General features: G+C 56.0%; 2 protein-coding genes across 8 annotated transcripts in view; one reads left to right on the top strand and one right to left on the bottom strand.

The window, feature by feature from the left end:
• The window catches only part of TNS2 (tensin 2), a 16,899-nt gene extending 5,906 nt beyond the window's left edge, over nucleotides 1-10,993 (top strand). For all 7 annotated transcript variants that reach the window (XM_030938606.1, XM_030938608.1, XM_030938610.1 and 4 more), the window contains 26 exons: nucleotides 205-243; nucleotides 563-601; nucleotides 753-802; nucleotides 1,058-1,229; nucleotides 1,729-1,779; nucleotides 2,112-2,234; nucleotides 2,325-2,389; nucleotides 3,547-3,630; nucleotides 4,095-4,207; nucleotides 4,299-4,359; nucleotides 4,554-4,629; nucleotides 4,841-4,970; nucleotides 5,090-5,155; nucleotides 5,232-5,345; nucleotides 5,568-6,779; nucleotides 6,926-7,076; nucleotides 7,196-7,785; nucleotides 7,901-7,990; nucleotides 8,344-8,469; nucleotides 8,681-8,773; nucleotides 8,904-8,981; nucleotides 9,148-9,225; nucleotides 9,647-9,815; nucleotides 9,904-9,972; nucleotides 10,201-10,230; nucleotides 10,369-10,993. In XM_030938606.1, the coding sequence (XP_030794466.1) occupies nucleotides 205-243; nucleotides 563-601; nucleotides 753-802; nucleotides 1,058-1,229; nucleotides 1,729-1,779; nucleotides 2,112-2,234; nucleotides 2,325-2,389; nucleotides 3,547-3,630; nucleotides 4,095-4,207; nucleotides 4,299-4,359; nucleotides 4,554-4,629; nucleotides 4,841-4,970; nucleotides 5,090-5,155; nucleotides 5,232-5,345; nucleotides 5,568-6,779; nucleotides 6,926-7,076; nucleotides 7,196-7,785; nucleotides 7,901-7,990; nucleotides 8,344-8,469; nucleotides 8,681-8,773; nucleotides 8,904-8,981; nucleotides 9,148-9,225; nucleotides 9,647-9,815; nucleotides 9,904-9,972; nucleotides 10,201-10,230; nucleotides 10,369-10,507 (4,008 nt within the window). In that variant the 3' untranslated portion in view covers nucleotides 10,508-10,993. The remainder of the gene's footprint in view (nucleotides 1-204; nucleotides 244-562; nucleotides 602-752; nucleotides 803-1,057; nucleotides 1,230-1,728; nucleotides 1,780-2,111; nucleotides 2,235-2,324; nucleotides 2,390-3,546; nucleotides 3,631-4,094; nucleotides 4,208-4,298; nucleotides 4,360-4,553; nucleotides 4,630-4,840; nucleotides 4,971-5,089; nucleotides 5,156-5,231; nucleotides 5,346-5,567; nucleotides 6,780-6,925; nucleotides 7,077-7,195; nucleotides 7,786-7,900; nucleotides 7,991-8,343; nucleotides 8,470-8,680; nucleotides 8,774-8,903; nucleotides 8,982-9,147; nucleotides 9,226-9,646; nucleotides 9,816-9,903; nucleotides 9,973-10,200; nucleotides 10,231-10,368) is intronic.
• SPRYD3 (SPRY domain containing 3) lies at nucleotides 10,939-26,773 on the bottom strand. Its single transcript, XM_010373949.2, has 11 exons — nucleotides 26,649-26,773; nucleotides 24,449-24,595; nucleotides 23,088-23,163; nucleotides 22,451-22,575; nucleotides 22,004-22,139; nucleotides 20,948-21,133; nucleotides 15,117-15,266; nucleotides 14,607-14,664; nucleotides 13,207-13,326; nucleotides 12,948-13,120; nucleotides 10,939-12,600 (listed from the first exon to the last, which is right to left on the bottom strand). Exons 1-11 carry the CDS (start codon nucleotides 26,669-26,671, stop codon nucleotides 12,466-12,468), a joined length of 1,329 nt encoding a protein of 442 aa, XP_010372251.1. The 5' UTR covers nucleotides 26,672-26,773; the 3' UTR covers nucleotides 10,939-12,465.

The following is a 26,773-nucleotide window of genomic DNA, read 5'->3' as shown; positions in this document are numbered from 1 at the left end:
AAGAGCAACAAGTGGGGGGCCTGGGGGGTGGGGGACCAAGAGGCCAGAGGGGAGGTGCCCTTAAATAGCACAACCTCAGCTGGAGCCTGTGCCCATCCGCTGAAGGCCCCTCCACCTTCCTCCTGAAGCTGAGGGGCTACCCCATCCTCAAGCCCAGGAGAGCCCTTCACCAGGAGCTCAGTTCCTTACTCGGTCCCCTTCCAGGTGACTTCAGCCTGTCAGGCCTTGCCTCCCGCGGAGTTGGTGAGTGTGCTCTGGGAAGAGGTGGGGAGGGCAAGGAACCTGGCCATGGTGTCCAGAGGTCTGGTGGCTCCAGAGAGGGCCCCCAGGAGATGACCTTGAATGGAGTGCTGTGGGTATTGCTCATCCTACAAGGAAAGAAAAAACTGTCTAAGTCCTCTGCTGATCTTGTGCCCTTGGGCCTGCTGGGGGTAGGACTCCTCTCCCCTTGTTCAGTACAGCCTTCATCAGGACACTGACATTCCCTTCCACTGTCCCCAGGCCCACACTCGTCCTTGCCCCTGCTGTAACCACTCCCTTTTCCTCCCCCATCTCCCTCTAGCGGCGAAACACGGCCCCAGTCAGGCGCATAGAGCACCTGGTAAGGTGATGCTGGAGGAGGAGGGGGAAGCAGGTAGCTTTGGGAGTAAGGATCTAGATTTCCTGAAGACAAAAGTGCATGGCTCTGGAGTGGGCAGTCTAGAGTAGGGGGCACCCAAAGAGATGTCCAGACACTGTCTGTTATCCACCAGGGATCCACCAAATCTCTGAACCACTCAAAGCAGCGCAGCACTCTGCCCAGGTAAGTAAGGGTGCTGGGGTGGTCCCACGTGACCCCCTTTCCGCCGGCCCCACAGCTCAGCCCAGGGCACTGCCCCTCAACAAAGCTCCCCGGGACAGCCCCCCACCCCCAAAGCGGTATTCTCCCTCCGGACCGACCCACCCACCCTCAGGACCCACCAGGCTTCACCTGCTGCCCAACAGACAGCCTTCCCATCACACTAGCCACCTCCGGGTGCCCCGCCCCTGCGTTCATGCGTAGGCTCCCCCTCCCCAGGAGCTTCAGCCTGGATCCGCTCATGGAGCGGCGCTGGGACTTAGACCTCACCTACGTGACGGAGCGCATCTTGGCTGCCGCCTTCCCCGCCCGGCCCGATGAACAGCGGCACCGGGGCCACCTGCGCGAGCTGGCCCACGTGCTGCAATCCAAGCACCGGGACAAGTACCTGGTGAGGGGCGGGGCCATCAGGAGTCAGCCAATGAGAGGGGCGTGGGGTCCAGATGGGCGAGGCTGATCACTGACGTCACCCCCGGAGGCGAGGCCGCCAGTGGGCGGGACCAGAGTGGTGGGGGCGGGGGCGGGGGCGGGGGCGGGGGCGGGGGCGGGGGCGGGGGCGGGGGCGGGGGCGGGGCCCGCAGTGGCGCCTGGAACGGAGCAGCGAATCCAGGAACGTGGGCGACTTGGCTGTGACTAGCTAGGCCGGGCCTTAGCTACCTTCTTATTTTCTTTATTTATTTACTTTTTTTTTTTTGAGATGGGGTCTCACTTTGTTGCCCAGCAGGTGATCCGCCCGCCTCGGTCTCCCAAAGTGCTGGGGTTACAGGCGTGAGCCACTGCGCCAGGCCTGCACTTTGTTTTAGAGGAAGATTCTTACTTAGGATCTACCTCCACCTCGTGCCTCATTGCTGGAGGTCACTTCTGTCTAAAGCCCTCCCCCTTTATTTCAGCTCTTCAACCTTTCAGAGAAAAGGCATGACCTGACCCGCTTAAACCCCAAGGTATGAAGGAAATAGCCTGCCCAGTCATTAAACCAAGCCACCCCTACCCCAGAAGCCCCCAGCTTCCTCGTTATTAATAGTAGTAATTGGCATCTACTTCACTCTTAAGCACTTCCCCCCCTCTCGCATGACATATTACTGGAGACACCCCAAAACGTGATGCATCAGGTATCAGCCCATTGTATAGATAAGGAAAGTGCTGAGGTTATCATGGACAACCAGCAGATCCCCAACCTTGCCCCCAGACCCCTATGCCCTGTCCCCTTTCCACCCCGCCTGTCTCTCTCTGTTGGTGGACCCCAGCCCCAGTTGCACTCCTGCACTCTTCCCAGGTTCAAGACTTCGGCTGGCCTGAGCTGCATGCTCCACCCCTGGACAAGCTGTGCTCCATCTGCAAAGCCATGGAGACATGGCTCAGTGCTGACCCACAGCACGTGGTCGTACTGTACTGCAAGGTGGGCCAGGACCTCGGGTTCCCTGGTGCCTGGAGGCTCCAGGTCAGCCTGGAGCCCCCAGACCCTCATCCCTGTCTCTCTGTCTCTCAGGGAAGCAAGGGCAAGCTCGGGGTCATCGTTTCTGCCTACATGCACTACAGCAAGATCTCTGCAGGGTGAGGCTTCCAGCATCCGAGTAGCCCCTTCCCCAGTGGCCCTTTCTCCAGCTGGCCCTTTAGGAACCCATCTCCCCTGGAGTCCACCTCTTCATTGAGAGTCCTTTGCTGGCAAGTTAGCATTTCCACCTCCCTTTTATCACTAGTACTGCAACACAGTTTGCAGTAGATGGTCTGTAAAGTTTCCTGGGGCAGCCACAGACAGGGTGGTGTAAAACAGTGGAAATGGGCCAGGTGCCGTGGCTCACACCTGTAATCCCAGCACTTTGGAAGGCCGAGGTGGGCGGATCACCTGAGGTCAGGAGTTTGAGACCAGCTTGGCCAACATGATGAAACCCTGTCTCTACTAAAAATATAAAAATTAGCCGGGCGTGGTGGTGGTGAGTGCCTGTAATCCCAGCTACGCAGGAGGCTGAGGCAGGAGAATCGTTTGAACTCGGGAGGCAGAGGTTGCAGTGAGACCACATGGTGCCACTGCACTCCAACCTGGGCAACACAGCGAGACTCCATCTCAAAAAAAACGAAAAACAAAAAACGGTAGAAATATACTGTCTCACAGTTCTGGAGGCCAGAAGCCCCAAATCAAGCTGTCAGCAGGCCCTTGCTTCCTCTGAGACTCGAGATGGAATCCTTCCTTGTCTCATTCTACCTTCTGGTGGTGGCCGGCAAGCCTTGGCGTTCCTCGGTTTGCAGACACATCACTGTAATCTCTGCCTCTGTCATCACATGGTGTTCTCCCCGTGCATCTCTGTCTGTGTCTCTTCCTCTCTTCTTATAAGGACACCAATCATATTGGATTCAGGGTCCACCCTCCTTCAGTATGAGCTCATCTTAACTAATTATGTCTGCAATGGCCCTATTTCCAAATAAGGTCACATTCTGAGGGACATGTCTTTCGGGGGGATATAATTCAACTCGTGAGATGGTTTTGTTGCCCCATTTTACAGATGAAAAAACTAAAGTTCAGGGAATAATTGCCTGGGGCCCAAAAACTAGTAAAGTGACTGTACATGGTGCTTCTCATTCTCATTACCACCACTCTGGGCTTCCTCTAGACTCAGGGGATCATATCTCTCCTCCCTCCCCTGGGGCTCAGGGATGGGAGGCCAGGATGAAGACTAGTCCCTAATCCCCAACACTGGCCTTGCTGTCCCCAGGGCCGACCAGGCACTGGCTACTCTTACCATGAGGAAATTCTGCGAGGACAAGGTGGCCACAGAACTGCAGCCCTCCCAGCGTCGGTGAGCAGCCTGGGTGGGGATGGGCCAGAGGAGCAGCTCCCTTCATGGCTCCCAAGGCCAAGACTCTCGTATTCATGCAGCACACCTTCACTGAGTGTGCCAGGTGCTGTGCCAGGTGCTGAGAATTCAAAGTGGACAAAGCCCCTGCTCTCATGGAGCTTTCATGCTAGTAGGATGGAAGGCAGTAGACCTGGGAATAAATAGACGAGGAGGTCCATCATAAAGAGAACCTGAAGGACAGTCGGGGCCTGCCACTATAAAGTGAAGCAGAGCTCTGGGGAGCAGAGGCAGAGGGGAGCAAGAGGGATTGAGATTAGATGCAAGGAAGAACTTTCTGGTGACCTGGTAGACGGGAAGGAAGTGCTGAGGAGAAGGGCCAGCTTTCTAAGGGTGGATGGTTGAAATGATACAAGGTGACTTCCAGAAGAAAAGGCTTATGTTCTCCTCGACACGCCCTCTGCCAGATACATTAGCTACTTCAGTGGGCTGCTGTCCGGCTCCATCAGAATGAACAGCAGCCCTCTCTTCCTGCACTATGTGCTCGTCCCCACGCTGCCAGCTTTTGAACCCGGCACAGGTGAGTCTGCCTGAGATGTGCTCCCTAGGGAGGGCCACCTTCAGGCTCCTCCACTCAGCACCCCTCCGCACCTTCCCCTCTGCCCCTCCAGGCTTCCAGCCCTTCCTTAAAATCTACCAGTCCATGCAGCTCGTCTACACGTCTGGAGTCTAGTGAGTGCTCTATTCCCAGGCCCCTGACACTTCATGGCCAGGGCCCCGCTTGCTCCCTGCATTCTTGCTTCTCCAGCCTCCCCAGACACCTGGGCAGGGATCAGACTCTGGTCTCCTGGCTCCCCCTGACTGCATAGCCGCCTCTGCACGCAGGAGCCTCTGTTTCATCTCTGCCTTCTCCTCTCTCCCCACAGTCACATTGCAGGCCCTGGTCCCCAGCAGCTTTGCATCAGCCTGGAGCCAGCCCTCCTCCTCAAAGGCGATGTCATGGTGAGGGGGTCCTGGCAACAAGGAGAATCCCGGAGATGGGGCAGGGGTTGGTGGGTAGCCACACAGTCACCAATTTAAGACAGATTGGAGGGCGAGTAGAGAGATCGCCTTGAGATCGAGGCAGGGCAGAAGCTGTGACTAGGCAGTCCCCAGGGTGGAAGCACAGAAGAGGACATGAGGCCTGATTCCCAGCCTCCTGCCTTTCCCCCAGGTAACATGCTATCACAAGGTTGGCCGGGGCACAGACCGGACCCTGGTGTTCCGAGTCCAGTTTCACACCTGCACCATCCATGGACCACAGCTCACTTTCCCCAAGGACCAGCTGGACGAGGCCTGGACTGGTGAGTCTGAGACAAGTGGCCTGGGGCTGGAGCCCAGGTGGCAAGCAAGCAGGTGGCAGGCAGGCAGGAGAGTGTGGTATGGGCCAGGGGCCTGGCTCTTCACTGTCCACTCTCCGTAGATGAGAGGTTCCCCTTTCAAGCCTCCGTGGAGTTTGTCTTCTCCTCCAGCCCTGAGAAGATCAAAGGTAAGAGCAGGGACATGGGCTGGGGACTGAGGGCTGCCTCTCCTCTGCTCCCCAACACCCGAGTGGCCTTCCACAGGTAGCACTCCACGGAATGACCCCTCGGTCTCTGTCGACTACAACACCACTGAGCCGGCTGTGCGCTGGGACTCCTATGAGAACTTCAACCAGCACCACGAGGACAGTGTGGATGGTGCGCAGGGCAGCTTGCAGGGTGGGAGGTACAGGGTTGTGGCAGGGCCCTGGAGGGGTGGTGGCCAGGGAGAAGAACACTCCCTCCTCCCCAGGCAGAGCCCATTCTCAAGAGACACCCCCGGCCCAATGGCTATCTCCAGTGCCATCCCCTCTCATGAACTCTCTCTCTCCCTCCCTATTCCCTGCTTGCCCTCCCTCCCTGATCCTCTTCCCCACTCAGGCTCCCTGACCCACACCCGGGGTCCCCTGGATGGCAGTCCTTATGCCCAGGTGCAGCGGCCCCCCCGGCAGACCCCCCCGGCACCCTCTCCAGAGCCTCCACCACCCCCCATGCTCTCTGTCAGCAGCGACTCGGGCCATTCCTCCACGCTGACCACAGAGCCAGCTGCTGAGTCCCCTGGCCGGCCACCCCCTACGGCTGCTGAACGGCAGGAGTTGGATCGCCTCCTAGGAGGCTGCGGAATAGCCAGTGGGGGCCGGGGGGCTGGGCGAGAGACGGCCATCCTAGATGACGAAGAGCAGCCCACTGTGGGCGGAGGCCCCCACCTCGGAGTGTATCCAGGCCACAGGCCTGGCCTCAGCCGCCACTGCTCCTGCCGCCAGGGCTACCGGGAGTCCTGCGGGGTCCCCAATGGGGGCTACTACCGGCCAGAGGGAACGCTGGAGAGGAGGCGACTGGCCTATGGGGGCTATGAGGGATCCCCCCAGGGCTACGCTGAGGCCTCGATGGAGAAGAGGCGCCTCTGCCGATCGCTGTCAGAGGGGCCGTACCCCTGCCCACCTGAGATGGGGAAACCAGCCACTGGGGACTTTGGCTATCGCGCCCCAGCCTACCGGGAGGTGGTCATCCTGGAGGATCCCGGGCTGCCTGCCCTATACCCATGCCCAGCCTGCGAGGAAAAGCTGGCGCTGCCTACAGCAGCCTTGTATGGACTGCGGTTGGAGAGGGAAGCTGGAGAAGGGTGGGCAAGTGAGGCTGGCAAGCCTCTCCTGCACCCAGTGCGGCCTGGGCACCCGCTGCCTCTGCTCTTGCCTGCCTGTGGGCATCACCATGCCCCGATGCCTGACTACAGCTGCCTGAAGTCACCCAAGGCAGGCGAGGAAGGGCACGAAGGCTGCTCCTACACTATGTGCCCCGAAGGCAGGTATGGGCATCCAGGGTACCCTGCCCTGGTGACATACAGCTATGGAGGAGCAGTTCCCAGTTACTGCCCAGCGTATGGCCGCGTGCCTCATAGCTGTGGCTCTCCAGGAGAGGGCAGAGGGTATCCCAGCCCTGGTGCCCACTCCCCACGGGCTGGCTCCATTTCCCCGGGCAGCCCGCCCTATCCACAATCTAGGAAGCTGAGCTACGAGATCCCTACAGAAGAGGGAGGGAACAGGTACCCATTGCCTGGGCACCTGGCCTCAGCAGGACCCTTGGCATCTGCAGGTGAGGGGCACCAGAGTGCGGAATGCCCAGGGCAGAGGAGGTTCTGGAAGATGGTGGGAAAGTCAAGGGGGAACAGGGTGAGAAACAACTAAGCCAGACAGAAGAGCCCCATCCTGCTCACAGCCCACCTCTCCCCTTCACTGCAGAGTCGCTGGAGCCGGTGTCCTGGAGGGAGGGCCCCAGTGGGCACAGCACACTGCCTCGGTCTCCCCGAGATGCCCCAGGCAGTGCTTCGTCAGAGTTGTCTGGTCCCTCCACGCCCCTGCATACCAGCAGCCCAGTCCAGGGCAAGGAAAGGTATGCAGAGGGGCCGGGGACACTCGAGTGCTTTCTTATCCAAGCAGTTGATGAAGGCAGGTGGGGTGGGAGCAGCCACAATGGGGGCTCTGCTGACCATCTGCCCTTCCACCCTACAGCACTCGGCGACAGGACACCAGGTCCCCCACCTCAGCGCCCACTCAGAGACTGAGTTCTGGCGAGGCCTTGCCCCCTGTTTCCCAGGCAGGCACCGGAAAGGCCCCTGAGCTGCCGTCGGGAAGTGGGCCTGAGCCTCCGGCCCCTAGCCCCGTCTCTCCGACCTTTCCTCCCAGCTCGCCGAGTGACTGGCCTCAGGAAAGGAGTCCAGGGGGCCTCTCAGATGGCACCAGTCCTCGGAGCCCTGTGCCTACCACACTTCCTGGCCTCCGCCACGCCCCCTGGCAAGGGCCTCGAGGCCCCCCAGACAGCCCAGATGGGTCTCCCCTCACTCCTGTGCCTTCCCAGATGCCCTGGCTTGTGGCCAGCCCAGAGCCACCTCAGAGCTCACCCACACCTGCTTTCCCCCTGGCTGCCTCCTATGACACCAACGGCCTTACCCAGCCCCCACTTCCTGAGAAACGCCACCTGCCCGGGCCGGGGCAACAGCCAGGACCCTGGGGCCCAGAGCAGGCATCATCACCAGCCAGAGGCATCAGTCACCATGTCACCTTCGCACCTCTGCTCTCGGATAATGTCCCCCAACCCCCAGGTATAAAGGCCTTGAGGGGGTTGGGGTCACCTTGAGAGAACCCTTTTTCCTGGGATATAGCATGGATGGGGACCCGGGTACCCTGGGGTCTGAACCTACTCCCTCCCTGTCCTAGAGCCTCCTACCCAAGACAGCCAAAGCAATGTCAAGTTTGTCCAGGATACATCCAAGTTCTGGTACAAGCCACACCTGTCCCGTGACCAAGGTAAGAAGCCAGCCTGCCCCCACCCACCTCCATCCCACCCTCCCGGGTGTCTGTCTTGGTTTTAAGTCCCATCCTGTTGAAGCTCTTGGCTCTTCCTGTCTCAGCTGTGTTTACTCTTGGCCGAGCGTTTACCAGCAGGTGATTCTGGGCTTTGGGCCAAGGCGGTGAGATCCAACATGGTCAAAGCCCCTGTGAATCCTAGAGCCCTGTCCTCAGACTCCTACCCACCACCACAGCTGCCAGGGCAAAAGAGACCCATGGAGCTTGTCGGCGGAGGAGGGGGGCTGCATGGTGCTCAGTCCACCCCTGTGAAAACTTCTCCTCCCCACTGCCTGCTACCCTTCACCCTGCAGCCATTGCCCTGCTGAAGGACAAGGACCCTGGGGCCTTCCTGATCAGGGACAGTCATTCATTCCAAGGAGCTTATGGGCTGGCCCTCAAGGTGGCCACACCGCCACCCAGTGCCCAGCCCTGGAAAGGTACAGAACGCCCAAACCTGATTGGGGTGGGGACGAAGTTGGGGGGTGGTGTCAGAGGCAAGGTAACAGGGCGGGTGGGGGTGATGTGCGGGCCATGCCACTGTGGAGGGGAAAGGCAGGAAAAGACCTCAGCTACTTGGGAAAGAATCCCATTAGGGAAGAAGCTGGAACCTGGAATCCTAAAGCCACAATCTTCCCCTCTTCCTCTCAGGGGACCCCTTGGAACAGCTGGTCCGCCATTTCCTCATCGAGACTGGGCCCAAAGGGGTGAAGATCAAGGGCTGCCCCAGTGAGCCCTACTTTGGTGAGAAGCAGGAGCTGGGGGAAGGCTACGTTGGGTCGGTTTAGGGAGACGCCAAGGGATCTCAGGAGGGTGGAAGGGAAAGGCGGGGCACCCTGGGCACCTCAGGACTTTCCCACCTCCTCGCCCACAGGCAGCCTGTCCGCCTTGGTCTCCCAGCACTCCATCTCCCCCATCTCCCTGCCCTGCTGTCTGCACATTCCCAGCAAAGGTGGGTGTCTGGTCATCTGTCCTCCCCACCTCTCCCCACCCCCTGCAGCCAAAGCAGGATCCAGAGGTCTTGGCTCCCCGCCTTCCCTTGGGGAGGCAGAGGGAGTGCTCCAGCTTGGGGAACGCTCTGCCTTCTGAGCTTCTCTGTCGGTTCTCATTGCCCTCAGATCCTCTGGAAGAGACCCCAGAGGCTCCAGTGCCCACCAACATGAGCACAGCAGCAGACCTCCTGCGTCAGGGTGCTGGTAGAGCCTTCCCCTCTGCTCCCCTCCCTCTCCCTGGGCACCAAGGGGGCATTGTCGATACAGGGCATGGGGCACTGAAAGGCCTTGGGGTGGGTGAGCCCTGGTCAACCCATGAGGGCAGGGGAGCCCCATCCCGTTGGGGATGAGGAATTGGGTCCTCAGCCTAGGGTCTCAAAGTCTCATGAACAAGAAAGAGGATCATGGGGTGGTAGCAGGGAGAAACTTGTTAGAATGTAGATTCTCAGGCTTTTCTGCCTCGCTTCTGACTGTAGTTCCGGTAAAGTCGTGGAATCTGCCTTTTTAACAAGTCACCTATGTGATTGTAAAGCATGTGACAGCAGTAGCTGGGGAATGTGCAAGAGCTGGTGGGGGTGGCTAGAGGATGGGCACTCCCTCTGTGACCCACTCCCTGCCCCCATAGCCTGCAGCGTGCTCTACTTGACCTCAGTGGAGACAGAGTCACTGACAGGCCCCCAAGCCGTGGCCCGGGCCAGCTCTGCAGCTCTGAGCTGCAGCCCCCGCCCAACACCAGCAGTTGTCCACTTCAAGGTGTCCACCCAGGGCATTACACTGACGGACAACCAAAGGAAGTATGTGTACTCAGCCTTGTGAAACCCCATGCTTAAGGCCCCTAGGGGTCCCCATTTTTTAGTGTGACCTTCCCCACCCTCCTTGCAGGCTATTCTTTCGCCGCCATTATCCAGTGAACAGCATCACCTTCTCCAGCACTGACCCTCAAGACCGGAGGTAACCCTCCCTCCAAACCCTTTGCCTCAAACCCCCATGGTCCCACCAGGTCCCAGCCCCAGCCCCAGCTCCCAGCCCCAGCCCCAGCTCCCACCCGAGCCCCAGCCCCAGCCCCAGCTCCCAGCTCCAGCCCCAGCCCCAGCTCCCAGCCCCAGCACCAGCCCCCAGTCCCCCTTCAGCAGCTGTCCCCTGGAAGTGTGCATCTTCACACTTCTTCTCCTTCTGCAGATGGACCAACCCAGACGGGACCACCTCCAAGTAAGCCCCGCGAACTCAGCCTCTTCCCTCCAAGGGGCCAGGGCGCCGTCCTCTGGCATTTGATTCATCTCACCAAGGCCAGCTACATTTCCTTGTGGAAGGAATGTTAAGCCCCCTCCCCACCCTTTGTCCCCCTAGGATCTTTGGTTTCGTGGCCAAGAAGCCGGGAAGCCCCTGGGAGAATGTGTGTCACCTCTTTGCAGAGCTTGACCCAGATCAGCCTGCTGGCGCCATTGTTACCTTCATCACCAAAGTTCTACTGGGCCAGAGAAAATGAAGGAAGGCCACAAGCTCAGAGCCCACATCAACACTGCACCCCTCCCAGCACCCCACAGCCCTCACTTCCCCTGGCCTGGACCCAGGAGACCCAGGAGAAAGCACCCTCCCTTAGGAATGAGGAGTGGGCATCAGGCCTGGGACACTGCTCTCCTTCCCCGCCCCCAGCTGGCTAAGTGGATGGGCCCACGAGATGACCTTGCATGTGAGCAGATGGCAGAGATGGGTGTGTGAGGGGTGAGGAGGCATCAGCAGTTGAGCCCCAAAGGAGATCAGGCAGCCCCACCTGCAGGAGAATGTCAGCCTTCCAGGGGATCAGCCCCTGCCAGTTCCACCCAGCTGCAGGTCCCAGCACGGCAGGGATGGGAGAGGGGTGGGGAGCAAGTCACTGCCTCCTCTGAGCAGAGATTCAGAGTAGGATCACATGAATAGGGGAAAAAAAGAGAGTCTATTTTTGTCTAATAAAGAATTTCTATAAACTTTAGCCAAAATTGGAGTCAACCCTTATTCACAGGAAGGTCAAAGCCTCATCTCCCAGGGGACGTATCTGTGCTTCCTGGGGGCATCCCAGGGCCCAGGCCTACAGCCAGGCCCATAGAACATATGATTCCCATCCCTGGCCCAACATTGGTCCACATCACCCCACGAGCAAGCTGCCCTCGGCTGCCCCCGTCCGGCAGTCCTGTTCCTAGCCCTGTGGACTGGAAAGGCTCCTGGTTCCGGCCATACTGATAAATACGGAAACTCCATCTTTATTGGCTGTATAAACATCTCTGGTCTGTACATACATTTCATACATCATAGGGCGGGAAGCGAGGGCCAAAGGGAGGCCCAGCAGCACAACAGCTCACCCGCTTTCCCCACAGCCCTACCCGCTCTGTGCAAACCAAGGCCAACAGCTCCTGCTCCCTCTTCCTCCATGGAGAAGTCACTGTTATGGGGAGGGGGTCAGGGGTTGAGGGATTAGGAGATAGAGGGCTCAGTGGGGACGACACATGTAAGTGCTAGAATCAAACACTGAAGCGAAACAGGCAACTGGCACAAGCAGCAAGCTGAGGCATGGGACGGGGCAGGAAAAGGGGAGGGAGGGGCCATGCTGCCCCTCTGGGCTTCCTCGGCTAAGGCTCTGGGGTGTTGCCCTCACGGTGACAGGGAGACAGGCCCCAGAGCCTCAGCCCCAGTACCTGGGAGTTAGGGACATGGGTGGCACTGGTAAAGAAAGGATGGAAGGGGAAAAGGAGCGAAGGCCCTAGTGCCCTGTCACCTCACAGCCCCTCTCTCTTAAACATGCAACAGGCACCCACCCATCTGGGTCCAGGTATGGGGAGCCAGAGATGCAGATTCTCTGTGGTGCCTGAGCAGGCTGGGGTGGGGAGCCAGCTCTCAAGGGAAAGAATGGAGAGCCTAGAGGAGTCTTCCTGGGGCAGCAGCTAGTGAAAGGACAGAGATGACCAAAAAGAGGTCCCCTGGCCCTGCCAGGGGTATGACAGCAGCAACTGGTTCACACAACCAGGAAAGAAAACAAGAAAGAGGAATTCAAGGAGAAATACCATGGTGAGTAGGGGAGGGGGCTGTCTACTCCACCCTCTACAAAGCATCATGCCTAAATAGCAGCTGAGATAGGGTGCTCAGGCCTCTCCACCCACACAGGGCCAGTGAGGGAAAGGGGGATCCAGAAGACCACTGACCGAAGCGAGTGGGACCACCCACATACCAACACCATTCTTTGGGTCCATTCCTGTCCAACCAGGGACTCAGGCCCAGGGACTGACAACAGTGGCAGCACCAGGTCAGAAACATGGGCACAGAGAAGCGTGACGGGCCTGAGCCAGTGAGGGCAGAGTGACCACACTCCTCCAGGGGCCTGCTGGGTAAATGAATCCTCTGGGAAGTCAGGAACTGGGTGCCTGGCCCAGCAGAGGGTGAGCAGGGAAAAGAAGCAGGTCTGGAGGGGAGGCCCTAGCCACTCAAGGGGTGCAGATCTACTTTGACTTTCTCCCCGCAGCTCAGCATTCCAATGGTGGGGAAGAAGCCTCCAGAAGGAACAACAGCATCCTTTTTCCCAATGATCTTGCCATTCCGAGTGAAGAAAACCTGGGGAGGAGGTGGGGAGAGGAATGGAGCAAGCAGGCTGTGGCTTCTTCCCTGAGGATGCTGGAGCTCCACAGGCCTGAACCCCAATCACCCCAACTTGCAGCGGGGCTGGAGAGGGGCAGTTAAGGTGATATGGAAAGTGACCACCAGAGGGCATGCTGAGGCTGGAAAGCAGCCTCCCAAGACTGTCTCCCCATCTCAGCAGCCCCTGGAGCTTGGAACATCCCTTGGGCAGCGCCAGAGCTTCCCGTCTTTCCCACCCTGGTTGTGAGATCTACTCTCCACTAATACCCACCCTTAGCCCAGACCCAAGAACCCTGGTCCCACCCCAAACTCTCCCTACTCACCACCACCTTCCTGCCCTCATGCTCCGGCTCTATCTCTTCCCCATCCTCTTCCTCTTCCTCTTCCTCCTCTTCCTCTTCCCCTTCCTGATGCAGGTACATGACATTCCGCACGTTCCGGACAGCCCGGGCAGTCGGAGACAGGATCACTGTGTCACAGCTGTCATCACTGTCCCCTAGGAGACCAGGAAACCTGAGCTCCTGTGGTGCCTTTCCACCCTCTGCCCCAAGCAGCCTGGTTGGCCACCCCCACCCCACTTACCCTCACTGTCCAAAATGTAGTCCCGGGGGAACATGATTCCACAGCCCATGATGTCCCCTTTGTAACAGCGTGGCCCAAAGGGGTCCCCCACACCGCTGCCGTGGAAGATCTTCCCATCGTCTGTTGGAGGGAGGGGAGAGGACACACACTTGAGGAAAGAGAGCTGACAACACACCCCCAGAGCGGCCCCATGAAGCTGAACACTTCCCATCCCTCAGAAGAAGGGAAGGGTCAGGGCGGAAACAAAGATGGAGAGAAAGGCCGGGTGCGGTGGCTCACACCTGGAATCCCAGGACTTTGGGAGGCCAAGGTGGGTGGATCACCTGAAGTCGGGAGTTTGAGACCAGTATGGCCAGCATGGCGAAACATCTCTACTAAAAATACAAAAATTAGCCGGGCGTGGTGGCACCCGTCTGTAGTCCCACCTACTTGGGAGGCTGAGGTGGGAGGATCACTTGAGCCTGGGAGGCAGAGGTTGCAGTGAGCCAAGATCATGCCACTGCACTCCAGTCTAGGCAACAGAGTGAGACTCCGTCTCAAAAAAAAAAAAAAAAAAAAAAAAGACGGAGAGAGAGATGTAGGAAGGGGGCACCAAAAAAATAAAGAGATGTAGTATCAGCCAGGCACGGTGGCTCACGCCTGTAATCCCAGCATTTTGGGAGGCCAAGGCAGGGTGGATTACAAGGTCAGGAGATCGAGACCATCCTGGCTAAAACAGTGAAACTCCGTCTCTACTAAAAATACGAAAAATTAGCCGGGCGAGGTGGCGGGCACCTGTAGTCCCAGCTACTCAGGAGGCTGAGGCAGGAGAATGGCGTGAACCCAGGAGGCAGAGCTTGTAGTGAGCCAAGATCGCGCCACTGCACTCCAGCCTGGCGAGAGTGCAAGACTCTATCTCAAAAAAAAAAAAAAAAAGAGACGTAGTATCCATCTGCTCAAGAGGGTAAGGGGGAAACCCTTAGGAAAGGAGTCAGAGGACGGGGCCCTAGGGAAGGAATGAACATCCAGGGAGGGCAGGCAAGGGGAGGTGAGTCGGAGAACTCTGGGCTCAGTTTTCTTCTAAAGAAAGTCCTAAAGTCTTAAAGGAAACCAAGCAGCAAAAAATAAAAATAAATCAAGAAAATGAGGATCTGCAGGAAGGGCACAGAGGGGACCAGCTCAGAGGCCTGGAATGTCCCATCTGGGCCCAGATCTCCCTCTCCTGTCCTGCTCCCCCGGTTTCCAGAGCTGGGAGGAAAACACAGATGGGAGGAAGCACTAGCGATTTGGGAAGGGGAGGTCAGCCAGCAGCAGGGCAAAGAGCGAGGCCATTTGCGAGGGGCCATGAGAGCGAAAACTGGATAGCCCTATGCCTCCACATCTCCCACCATCCCACCTTTCCCAGGCAGCCCACTATTCACCTGCATGATAAGCCACAGACCCTCTGCTCCAGCCAGGGTGCCTGTTCTTGGGATAGTCCTGCATCCAGAAGAAAAAGAAGATCTATGGTCCCACGCATAAACAAGAAGACAGGAGAGAGTGGCGAGTGGCATCTGAACCTCTGGAACAGGCCACGACCCAGACAGTGCCAACCCCGCACACTCTCATACCCTGCAGGCACTGGGGCTTCAGGGGAACCAGGGAGGGTGAGGAAAGTATTAGTTAAGCTTTTAAGGCCAGAGCCATGGCATGTCCCACCCCTACCTCCCAGGCCTTAGTGTGTGGTGCAGTCATAGCCTGTCTCAGGTCCTTGGTCACATGGGGTGTGTACTCTTACACAGCTGACACATACAGCTGTGTTCCATCTCAGCTAACACCCTCCCTCCAAAGTCTGGGCTCCCCTGGTTTCTTCTAAGAGCTTCCTGGCACTGCCCCAACAGCCCCAGACCTGAGCAGCTCCATGGGCAAAAAAGCTCAGCCCTTGTGCCCACCTTCCGTGCCAGCCCCAGGGCAATGTAGCATTTCTCTCCAGGGTCCACGATCTCCACCTCGAAGTAGTGGCTGCGGGTGCTGAGTGGGTGCCGGGCCTGGGCCAGCCCCACATCCACGATGCTTTTGCCCTTCCCTAAGTACTCCAGCAGCTGTTGGGGAAGAGCCAGACGGAGGTCAGGGGACAGGCTGACATCTACCCTGGAAACCTGGACCCAAGACATTCTGGGTCCCACTTTCCCAGGTTTGACAAAAACTCCTAGCTAAAAGGGAAAGAATCCTAGAGATACAATGTGGCTCCAAAGTTCTAGGCCAGCATGGAAGAACAGGATGGGGTGGGAGGCAAAGGGGAGAGCATGAGCAGGGGGAGCCCCTTGCTGAATGCCCACCTCCCCGCGACGCTTTCTGGGAGGCCGGGGAAAGTGGCACAGCTAGGGGAGTGGCACACCAGGGGGCTCTAGATAACATCCTCATCCCGGTGAAGAACCCTGCAGCCTTTCCTGCTGGAAAAGGTCCACTCAGGGTCCCGAGCACAGGGGAAAGGAGAAGCAAGACTAGGCTGAGAGGAAACTTGATGACTTTCTCAGGGGGCCTAATGAGGACAGGGAGGATGCAGAAGTTAGGTGCCAACCCCAGATATTCAGAGGAAGGGGGTGAGTGCAGAAGCCAATTCTGTCTGGGATGGGCCTGACATAATTTCTCAAGGTCCTTGTTTTACTTGGCTGTGAACACAGCTGTTCTTAGCTGGATCAGGGAGGTGCTGAGGGGAGCCCAGGGACCCAGAACGCCCAGCTCTACTCCCTCATTTCATGTGAGGGAGGGGAGAGGTCAAAATGAAGACAGAGGCAGGCTTAGCTGTTCCCAGCCCCTCATTGCTCATTCAAGCTGGAGTAGGGGCAAGGAGGTAGGAGAGGGAGATGACTGATGGGTTCTTGGGGCTCTTCAGTCCCACAATGGTCCTGCCTGGGCACGATGGGGCGGCAACCCCCAATCTGGGAGGATTTATTTGTCAGTTGTCATGGTAATAGTGGGGCGATGACTCAACCCCATCCCCTCTTCCCCCCACCCTCAGCCTCACCTGGGATTCCTTAATCTCCTTTTAATTAGCCCAACTGCCCCTCAAGACTTTCTTCTACCCTCCTGCCCCTGCAGCCCTGAAGGAAACATGCTGCCTGGGGACCTCCTCCATGTCTCCCTGGCAAGCTTTGGGACGCTGGCCTCTCACCTCTCACAGATTCCTGCCTGAACAGGAAAGGAATTATGCCCACCTGCACCAGCACAGAAGCCTGTGTGTGTCTCCAGCAGAGGCTTATCCTGCATCCCCACTCCCAGCCTCAGATGGCCGGCTGCTTAGCTCAGGTGCTTAAAGTGGGGTGCTACTAACCCCTTCTGAGAGTAGGACTAGAGGGGCTTGGTGCCCTTCTCAGCCCTGGATCCCCAAAGCCCCACCACCTCAAGTCCATCCTTCCCTCCTCTCCAAAGATAACTGGGGATCATGAGGGGGAAAGCAGCATGCATAGGAGACCACCTAAGCCCATCCCCAAGGCCACACTGTTTGAATTCTGTTCATGGTGTATTTTCTGCTCAGCCTGGGTTCCTCCTTTGCCTCTCTCCCCAGCAAGCCAGGAGGGGTGTGGCTTGATCCACATTAACTAGTTTAGACTCCACCCAGGCAGAGCAGCCCCCAGCCTACCCTCTCCACCCAGCATTGCAGAACTGGGTGGGGGACCCCACAGCTGCCTTTGACCCATTCTATCCAATTGGCCTCGGTGTAGGAAACACAGTGTTCTCCATTTCCAGAGCCAAAAGACAGCCGATCCAGATCCTGATCCTTGGGAAATACCCGCCCAGCCCTTCCCTTTGCCTCAGCTCAGAAGAGGGTAACTGCTGCATTTCTGTCTCCGGATAGGGTGGAGGTGCTTTCTCACACTAAAAGCCAGGACGGACTACCCCAACATCAGTCTCTAAAACCCACTCTCCACCTGCCAACCACAGAGCACTTCAGACAGAATGCTGATGTCCTGGACAACTAGGTACCTGTGCAGTGTACAGGAGAGCCTTGTACAGTGTGCCCTCTTCAGAGAGGACAGCCCAGCCCTCACAGTGAAAGCCATCAGAAACCTCCTGATCCACTCTCCTGCTCCTGGACAAAGTTCCCCCGACCCCTCCTGAGCCTTCCCAGAGAACTCAGAGGGGTGGAAGTTGGGGGAATATTTGGCCTCCCTGACAGATTCTTTCTTGAATACATTCCTCTGCCTCCTTCGTCTACAGCTGTTAGGAACCTAGAGGAGGAGTTAAGGTTAACCCTTAGAGTCTGAACTGTTAGGATCTTGATGCTAGTGCCTCAATCTGTGCCTCAGAATCCAACACACCTGGGTTCAAATCCTAACTCCTATTACTTAACAGCTGCTAACCTCAGGCAAATGACATTCACCTCCTTAAGCCTTGGTTTCTTCAACAGTAAAATCAGGACAAAATTACCTGGATTTCCAAAAACAGGGGAAGACTTAATGAATGACCAGTACACATTGCTGCCTCTCCCTAAATCAGGAAATGGGGTTACACTGGAACTGCCAATCACAAACAAGGAAATGATCTTTCATCTTAGCCATTACTTTCAACTACAATGGTCCCTTAGGCCAACCAGGATGATGACCACTCCCCAGACAACTCTACCCTAAGTGTCCTCCTCTCAAACAATGTCCAATCAACAGAAATGTTTCTCTGCATTTTTGGTGGGGGAAGAGGAAGCCCTTTCTTTGGGTGTCCCCCCAATACATACACACCACCAAAGCCCCAAGAAGCCAAAGAGGTGACTCAGTGCCACAGAGTGGAGGCTGCAGACCAGATTGTGGACAGTCTCGTGCACTCCACACCCTCCCTCTACCAGTAGCACCTTCCCAGCCTCTTCTCCCCTGCTGGTATCCGCCCGCCTCCCTTTGCCAGCAGAGACCCTAATCCCTCTTGACAGGAGCAACAAAGGGCTCAGTGCCCTGAGGGCCCAGAAGCAACTGAAACAGGAACCAAGTACACACTCTCCACTGGCCAGCTCAGGCCCCAACACGGCCGCCCTCTGGGCTGGGTCTGGGGAGGACCCCTGGAAGGGTGGGGCCTTATTCACCACCCTGTGTGTACCAAAGCTGTTGCCCCTGTCACTAAGGTGTTGTCAGAGGAGCTGTGAACAGGACACAAACACAGAATGAGTCTAATCCCCTAGCTGTTACCTACCGCCCCCAGCTCCCCTCCACCACATTACCTCACTTTGTGAGGCCTAGGGGCAGGGATGAGGCAAGAGGCAACACTCCCACCCCTGAGCAAGTGCCCCAGCAACTCCTCAACCCCCTCAAAGCTCTGGGGAGGTGGACTCTTTAGGAGGGAAAACAGGCCACAAGAGGCAGGGGAAGAATTCCGCTCAAGAAAGACCCAGGTCGGGCCGGGCGCGGTGGCTCACGCCTGTAATCCCAGCACTTTGGGAGGCCGAGACGGGCGGATCACGAGGTCAGGAGATCGAGACCATCCTGGCTAACACGGTGAAACCCCGTCTCTACTAAAAAATACAAAAAACTAGCCGGGCGACGTGGCGGACGCCTGTAGTCCCAGCTACTCGGGAGGCTGAGGCAGGAGAATGGCGTAAACCCAGGAGGCGGGGCTTGCAGTGAGCTGAGATCCGGCCATTGCACTCCAGCCTGGGCGGCAGAGCGAGACTCCTGTCTCAAAAAAAAAAAAAAAAAAAAAAAGAAAGAGCCAAGTCTGTCTATATCCAAAGACTCAAATCTAACAAATGTTGAGGCCCAGTGCAGTGGCTTATGCCTCGAATCCCAGCAATTTGGGAGGTCAAGGTGGGAGGATCCCTTGAGCCTGGGAGGTGGAGGCTGAAGTGAGCCAGCACTCCAGTCTGGGTGACAGAGTGAGAGCCTGTCTTAAAAAAAAAAAAAAAAAAAAAAAAGGAAAGTTGGCATGACTGGAAGAAGGCACATGTCCCTCAGGAGGTTCATGCCCAAGTCAGCCCCAGAGGAACGGGTGCCCCAGGAGTAGTGCTCCCACCCTGCCACCTGGCCCAAGCTGGGGTGAGGGTCCGAGAGAAGGGCCCAATTCAACAGCTTATGTCTAAAAAAGAAAAAAAACTCCTAAATAAGTGGCCTGAGGGTGTTGGGGGGAGGGTGGGGAGGAAGGAAGGCTATTTATAAATGTCTACAGGATTCTGCATCAATTAGAAAAGATTGCCTGGGAGGAGCTGAGAGCAGAGTGGGGACAGGTCCAGGCAGAGAAAGGATGCCAGGAAAAAACTCTTGAGGAGAGGTCAGAGATGAGAGCTGGAACATCGCCCTGGCTCAGCCCCAAGTTTAACCCTAGATACTGTCAGAACGATGGTAGACTGAGGGAAAAAAGGAGACGTGAGAGTCACGGAGTGGGCATCTGAGGCCTCTTAGTTCTCGGTTGCTGCAGCCTGAGACCCTGATGCCAGAAGGGGGTGCAGAGTGTCAGAAGCAGCAGGAGGGCACACTTGCTGTCATTTTTTTCCTGAGTTCCACTCTACCAGGGGGAGGCCTGGCTCCTAATCCACTCCCACCCCCCACTGCTTCTGTTTTGTTATAAAAGACTGAGTTGAAAACAGCCTGAGTTGGGGTGGAAAGGCCAGAGGGTGGAGAAAAAGGCCAGGCCAGGAGCAAGGGGGTAGCAGAAGGACAATTCAAAGTGGGAGGGCTGAGCAGCCCACTAGAGGTCAGGGCCAGATCCTGGACTTGGCGTCCCTTCACTCCCAATGCAGCACAGTGTATTGAGGCCAATAGGAAGAATTTCCCTTTCTCAAGGTTCATGAATTCTCCAACAAAACTTAAAATCCAGGGAGGAAGAATTTCCCTTTCTCAAGCTCCACATGCTTCCCAACAAAGCTTAAAATCAATACTAAAGCAGGTATGAGGAAAAGATAAATGAAGCAAGCTTTGGAGGTGCAAGGATGCTCACTGAATCTTTATTGCCTCCATTCTAATCCTCTATCAAATGCAGGGATAAGACAACAGAGACTGACACTGATGCTTCCGCAAAAAAGATGGCTAAGAACCTTCTACCACATGTGTGGGACTTCTGACCACACCTGCCCCACAACACTTTGAATGAAAAGCCTGGGCCAGCTGAGCTGGGATCAAGCCAAGAGGGTGATCCAGGCATTTTGCCTCCAGATCAGCCCCCAGCCCCTCAAAGGCAGGTGTGCAGGGCTGTAGAAGACACCAGAAGCTGAAGGAACCAAAAAAGGCAAAGCAGAACTACTTGTTCCCAGGGTCAAACTACAAATCTGAGTTCCCCAAAGAGGAGGAAGTGAAGAAAAGGGAATACGTGCTAAAGAAAACACAGATCTGGCCAGGCGCAGTGGCTCAAGCCTGTAATTCCAGGACTTTGGGAGGCCGAGACGGGCGGATCATGAGGTCAGGAGATCGAGACCATCCTGGCTAATACGGTGAAACCCCGTCTCTACTAAAAAATACAAAAAACTAGCCGGGCGACGAGGCGGGCACCTGTAGTCCCAGCAACTTGGGAGGCTGAGGCAGGAGAATGGCGTAAAACTGGGAGGCGGACCTTGCAGTGAGCTGAGATCCGGCCACTGCACTCCAGCCTGTCGACAGAGCGAGACTCCGTCTCAAAAAAAAAAAAAAAAAAAAAAAAAAAACCACAGATCTGGACTCAAGATGTCAAGAGCCCAGGCTATCCTGCCGAACCCCACACAGACACTGTCCTGCTCCCCATTCCCAGCAATTCAGACATGACCATGTGCCCACAGGTGTTCTGCCCAGCCTCCTCCAACCCAGCCCCTCCCACCCTCCCACCCACTACTTACAGTCCCACAGACTCTGACATCATGTAGCCGGCCCCATTCGTCCTCGTAACTGTCCACCATCATGACGCTGTCGTCCTCACGGCCCAGCTCAGCGTTGAGGTGCAGCCGCACCTCCTCACCCAGGGAGTGCATGCCCACTGCTGGGAACAGTCCATCTGGGGACATGGGCATGATGGTAGAGCCCACCTGCAGCGGGGGGAAAGAGGGAGCTGCCGCCTGGCCTGCTTTTCCATAGCTCACCTAATTCTAACAAAGGTACTTTTAAGATGATGCAACCAATAATTATCGCACACACTGACAAATTAAAAAAAAAAAAAAGCAACCCAGAGGTGCAGAAAAGTTTACAAATGTGCTAAGTACTCCTGGCTAAGCAAGGTATCTACAGAGCTAGAAGACAAACACAAGTCTCCTGACTTGCTGCCAAATACTTTCAGTACGTGTTCTGGACAGGAGAGTGCCGAGGTGCAGATGCTAAGGCAGCAGGACCCCTTGGCCAAGGCCTGAGAAACCAATTTCCCAATGTGGGAGATGGAATTGGATAGAAGGGAGACAGCTGAGTGTCTCTCTCTTCTATTGGCTCCTATCCCATCTCCTCACCACGCATAGTCTGTCTATGAAGGGGATAGTGAAAGAGATGTGAAACAAGGAAAACAGGACACAGAAAGGATATATCCCCAAAAGCACTCAAGTCAAAACCCAAAGAGGACCTCCAGCTTACATGGCCAGGCCATAATCTTCCCCTCTTTTTTATCTGCTCAAAACCTTCCCCCAAATCACCTAATTCTGTTCCCCACAATTCCTGCTCATCCTCTGCTCCACTAACTTGCCTCTCTCTGCCTGCCATCTGGGCAATGTCCCAGCTTCCTCTGGCCATGGGAAGTATCTTCTCTTACACACAGGAGACTTCAGGAGAATCTGAGGCTGGACTGGAGGAGATGGGAACTCAGTGCAAGGGTCCCTGGGCAAGCCCCAGCCAGCAGACTCTTCCTAATCACTCCCCACAAATCCTTTGGCAGATTTCAGCCACATAAATCCCACCCACGATTTCCCACTCACCCGCTTCCCATTTTTGGTGAAGAAGATCTGGGCAGTCTGCACATCAAAAGACACAGGCTCAATGCCACAGCCAATCCGGTCCCCGGAGTTGCACTTTGACCCAAACTGGCGGCCCTTGGCTCGGCCATTGTACAGCCTGCAGACAGAGTAGTACAGACACAGGACCCGAGCCTGGCTTCCCAACTTCTCCCCAGCACTGACACCAGAGGCTTCATCCTCATCTTGCTGCTCCTGGTCACTCCATGATGGTACCCACTTATGTCCTGGCATGAGCATCACCCTCCTCTAGTCTGTAAGCCTTCAAGGGTAGCTGCCAGGCCACTTCCCTGTCCTGCCCAGAAAAGTCTATGAAACACCGAATGGGAAAAGCCAGGCCAACATAGTTCTTCAGATCTAAGATTCCCAAATTCATAGGAAAAGGGCCAGGTTGCACAAGAGGCAACTCACTTGCCATCATCAGCATGGTAGGCTACAGAGTCAGGCAACCAGCCAGGCTGGTGATCCAAGCTGTAGTACTGAGGGACCAGCCCCACAGCAATGGTGCCCCGGACTCCACTGTCCACAATAGACACCTGCAGAGAAGAGAGCAGGGCATAGTCAGCAGGGCTGGGAAATGGGATGAATTGCTGGGGGTGGGGGAAGGGGACTTAGAGATTAAAGGGGGCTGAGGCTCAAAGAGAAAAAGGACATGGGAATCAGGAAAAAAGATACTCAGATGCGGGAACTGGTGAGAGTGGGTGCCTATTGCACTTAGAAAATTACTCCCAAGCTTTGGAGAAAGATAGGACTCACGTCCCTGTATGGTGGGTTTGGGTTAGGGGACATGAGTCAAGGTCTGGGATATGGGTCACAGTCTACCTAGGTAAGGGGCAGGAGAGCAGAAGGGACAGGGTGACAGGTCTCCAGGGCACCTATCTCTCAAATGAGGGGCCATGCTATCCTGCACCTATTTCCCAGCCAACAGGACAGCCCTGATGGAAAATTAAAAGGCCCAGGTCATACATCTAGTAAAGGAGCTCCTTGGGGCTTAATGATCTCACCCCCGAGCTCATCCCCTGCTCTGCCCACCCACTGCCTTGATCACCTCAAAATAATTGCTGTCCTTGGTCAGGGGTCGAGAAGCCACGTAGCAGCCAACTTCACCAGAGTTTCCATGGTAACTGAAGGAGGAATGAGGGGGGAATTCCATTAACAGCCTAGCCCAAGAGTAGCGGGAGGGCCTCAGCATCTCCCACCCTTACCCTGCAAGGGCCAGCACACAGGAGAATCCATCAGGCCGCACTTCAGTACATCGGCAGACATCATAACCAGATACTTAAGGTCACCTCACCCTACTTCTCTCGCAGCCTCCAGCTGGAATCCAACCCATACCAGACCAGTGCAAGCCTGGTTTCTTCATTTCCAGGAGGAAAAGAACGTAGAGCCTCCTTTACTTGCCTAAGAGAGATCTCACAACCCTGTCTAACCTCAATCTCTCATGCTGCAGCTTCGGCCCTTTTCCTCTGGCTCTGTCCTCAGTGGAGCTGGAGAATGGCTGGTCTCTATCCTCTTTACCAAAGCCCTTCATCGATTGGAAGACAGTGATTCAGTTCCCATTCCTCAGCTTTCTTGCCTCTAGTTAAACAGTACTACTTTCTTCCCTCTTCAGTGGAACTTTGTGAGAGCATGGGCTCAGAAGGAGTCAGGGAAGGGGATCAAGCCAGAAAAGAGGGAGGAAACACACACACAAGCCAAGGGGCTGGAAATACAGGAGTTGGTGGACAGGGTACACTATAGAATGGCCCTTCCCCAAATAGGAAATCAACTGCCTTTGAAACAGCCAGTCTTTGCTAGACCCAATCCCTGAGACAGAAGCAGGAGACTCAGGTACCCCACTGGAGTCTTAACAAAGCACCTGCGAAGCTCCTGAGACCCCAGCAGCCTCCTGTGTCTGACCTGATCCCTTCCCCTACCCAGCTGGATCCCCTCCTTGCTGGATGAGGACAGAGCCACCCAGTGACAGAGGCAGAAGTGAGTGCAGGGTGAGGCAGCACACACTGCTTCACTCAGAAAGGCCTCTGGGCGGGTGGATCACTTGAGGTCAGGAGTTCGAGACTTGCCTGGTCAACATGGTGAAATCTTGTCTCTACAAAAATTACAAAAAATTAGCCATATGTGGTGGTGCACGCCTGTAATCCCAGCTACTTGGGAGGCTGAGGCAGGAGAATTGCTTGAACCCATGAGGCAGAGGTTGCAGTGAGCCAAGATCACGCCACTGCACTGCAGCCTGGGTGACAGAGTGAGACTCTGTCTTAAAAAAAAAAAAAAAAGAAAAGCCTCTGGAGTCAAGGGCATCCCCCTTTCCCCATGCACAGTCCCCTTCTCTGGAAAAAAAAAAAAAAAATCCCTTTCCTCTCTAAGATCTGGAACAGAGAAGAAAATGTGGAAGCATTCCCCTAAACTCACCTTAAAGTATCTCCATCTACAAGGATATGTTTGAACCTCTCCTGATATCGGAAAGCTCGGACCTCTCGAATCTCCCGGATCCGCCGGCGCCAATTCAGAAACCGGTAGTGCAGGTTGAGGTCATCCATCTTGTTCATGAGAACAAATCTGCCAAGGGGAGAAGGTGATTGAGGAGAAGGCAGGGCCCTGAGTAAAGCACCTCAGCCTGTGTGACCCAGAATGTAGAGAAGGCACTGGCCTTGAGGCTAGCTGCCCAGATTGACCTCAACAACACCCATCTTCTTCCTTCCATTCAACAAACATTTACCAAGCTCCTACTATGTGCGCTCTTCTCTGTGCTAGTGATGGAGCTGTAAACAAGATGGACAGGATTCCCATTCTCACAGGCTGGGAGATGGACATGACAGACAATAAACAGACATAATTGCAGGCAGCTGAGAAAAGAACAGGGTGATATGATAAAGAATCTGGAGGCAGTGGACAGAATGGACAGAGGCGGTCTCTCTGAGGAGGTGACATTTGAGTTTAAAAGGAGCTAGGCAAATGACAAGCCAGGCATATTCCAGGCAGGAAGAGCAGCCACAGGTCCTTGGGTGGAAGACAGCTGCCATGGTAGAAAAACAGAAAGAAGGCATGGACAGCTGGTGTGTAGGGAATATGAGGGAGAATGTACAAGATGAGAATAAGGCAGGAGTCAGATCAAGGCCTTACAGACAATAGTAAGGAGTTTGGATTTTATTTCAAGATGGAAACCTCTAGAGGGTTGTAAGCAAGGAAATGCCATGATTGGCCGGGTATGATGGCTCATGCCTGCAATCCCAGCACCTTGGGAGGCTGAGGCAGGAGGATCGCTTGAGGCCAGGACTTCCAGACCAGCCGGGGCAACATAGTGAGACCTCATCTCTACCAAAAATTAAAACAATGAGCCAGGTGTGGCGGTGTGCACTTGTAGAGTCCCAGCTACTAAGGAGACTGAGGATGGCTTGAGTCCGGTAGGTCAAGGCTGCAGTGAGTTCTGATTGTGCCACTACACTCCAGCATGGCTGACAGAGCAAGACCCTGTCTCAAAAAAGAAAAGAAAAAAAAACAAAAAACGCAATGATCCTGGGCCCAGTGGCTCAAGCCTGTGATCCCAGCACTTTGGGAGGCTGAGGTGGGTGGATCACGAGGTCAGGAGTTGAAGACCAGCCTGACCAGCATGGTGAAACCCCGTCTGTACTAAAAATACAAAAAAATTAGCCAGGCGTGGTGGTGCACGCCTGTAATCCCAGCTACTCAGAAGGCTGAGGTAAGAGAATCGCTTGAACCTGGGAGGTGGAGGTTGCAGTAAGCCGAGATCGTCCTACTGCACTGCAACCTCGGAGACAGGGTGAAACTCCATCTCAAAAAAAAAAAAGCCACGATCTTAATCAATTCCTAAAGATCATTCCAGCTGCTGGTTGGAGAACTGATCACAAGAGGATCAAGAACAGATGTGGGCAAACAATTCAGAGGTTGTTGCAGCAGTTCAGATGAGAAATGACATCCACTGAGTTGGTAGCAGCGCTGATGGATGGGAGTGGGATGATCCAGGTATTTAAACAACCTTCTACATATAAATGAATGAATGATTTTTCCTGGGAGTCAAAAGTGAGAAAGAGGTGAAGTACTCTTCTCTTCCCATTCCCCAAACCCTGGGACAGGGGTTTTCTTAAGGCCTGGCATTGCCTTGCACACGGTAGATGCTTAGTAAGCCTTAGCTGGGCTGAATTTGATCCCAATGCGCAAATTACGACTCTTATGCAGTAGCTACAACCCACCACGTGGCCCAGAAGAGTAGGCACCTGTGGGACAGACAGCCCTAAGATTCCACTCCCAGGCACTCAGCCAGGGCTCGACCCCAGGTAGATGCTGGTTGCCCAGACCGCATAGCCTTGGCACCGGCGAGTGGCGGCCCTACTGGGCCCCGTCTCCTCCCCGGGCACAGCTTGATCACTGAGATGAGACCCGGGAGCAGCGGGGCCCCAGCCTATCCGTGTGCCTACGCCCCGTGTCCCCAGGCCCTGCACTGGGCCGAGGGTGCGCCGACAGAGGAAGCCCAGTGACCACAGCGCAGGGCCCCGCCCCTGGCCCCGTAGCCCCCGCCCAGGACCCCCGCCTTCCGCTTCATGCTCCGGGGAGATACGAGGCCTACGGGACCCCGCCCCCGATCCCCGCCTACCGGGGCCGCCGCGTCCTCCTCATCCATAGGCCTCTCAGCTCCGCACACAAGCTCTTCGGCCGCCGCCGCCACACACATCCGGGTCCCCGCCTTTCCTTCACTCCTCGAGGCCCGCCCGGTCCCCC

This window comes from Rhinopithecus roxellana, chromosome 10 (genome assembly GCF_007565055.1).
Source record: "Rhinopithecus roxellana isolate Shanxi Qingling chromosome 10, ASM756505v1, whole genome shotgun sequence".
Lineage (NCBI taxonomy): Eukaryota > Metazoa > Chordata > Mammalia > Primates > Cercopithecidae > Rhinopithecus > Rhinopithecus roxellana.
Note: the sequence above shows the minus strand (reverse complement) of the source record. Positions and strands in the feature narration are given on the sequence as shown.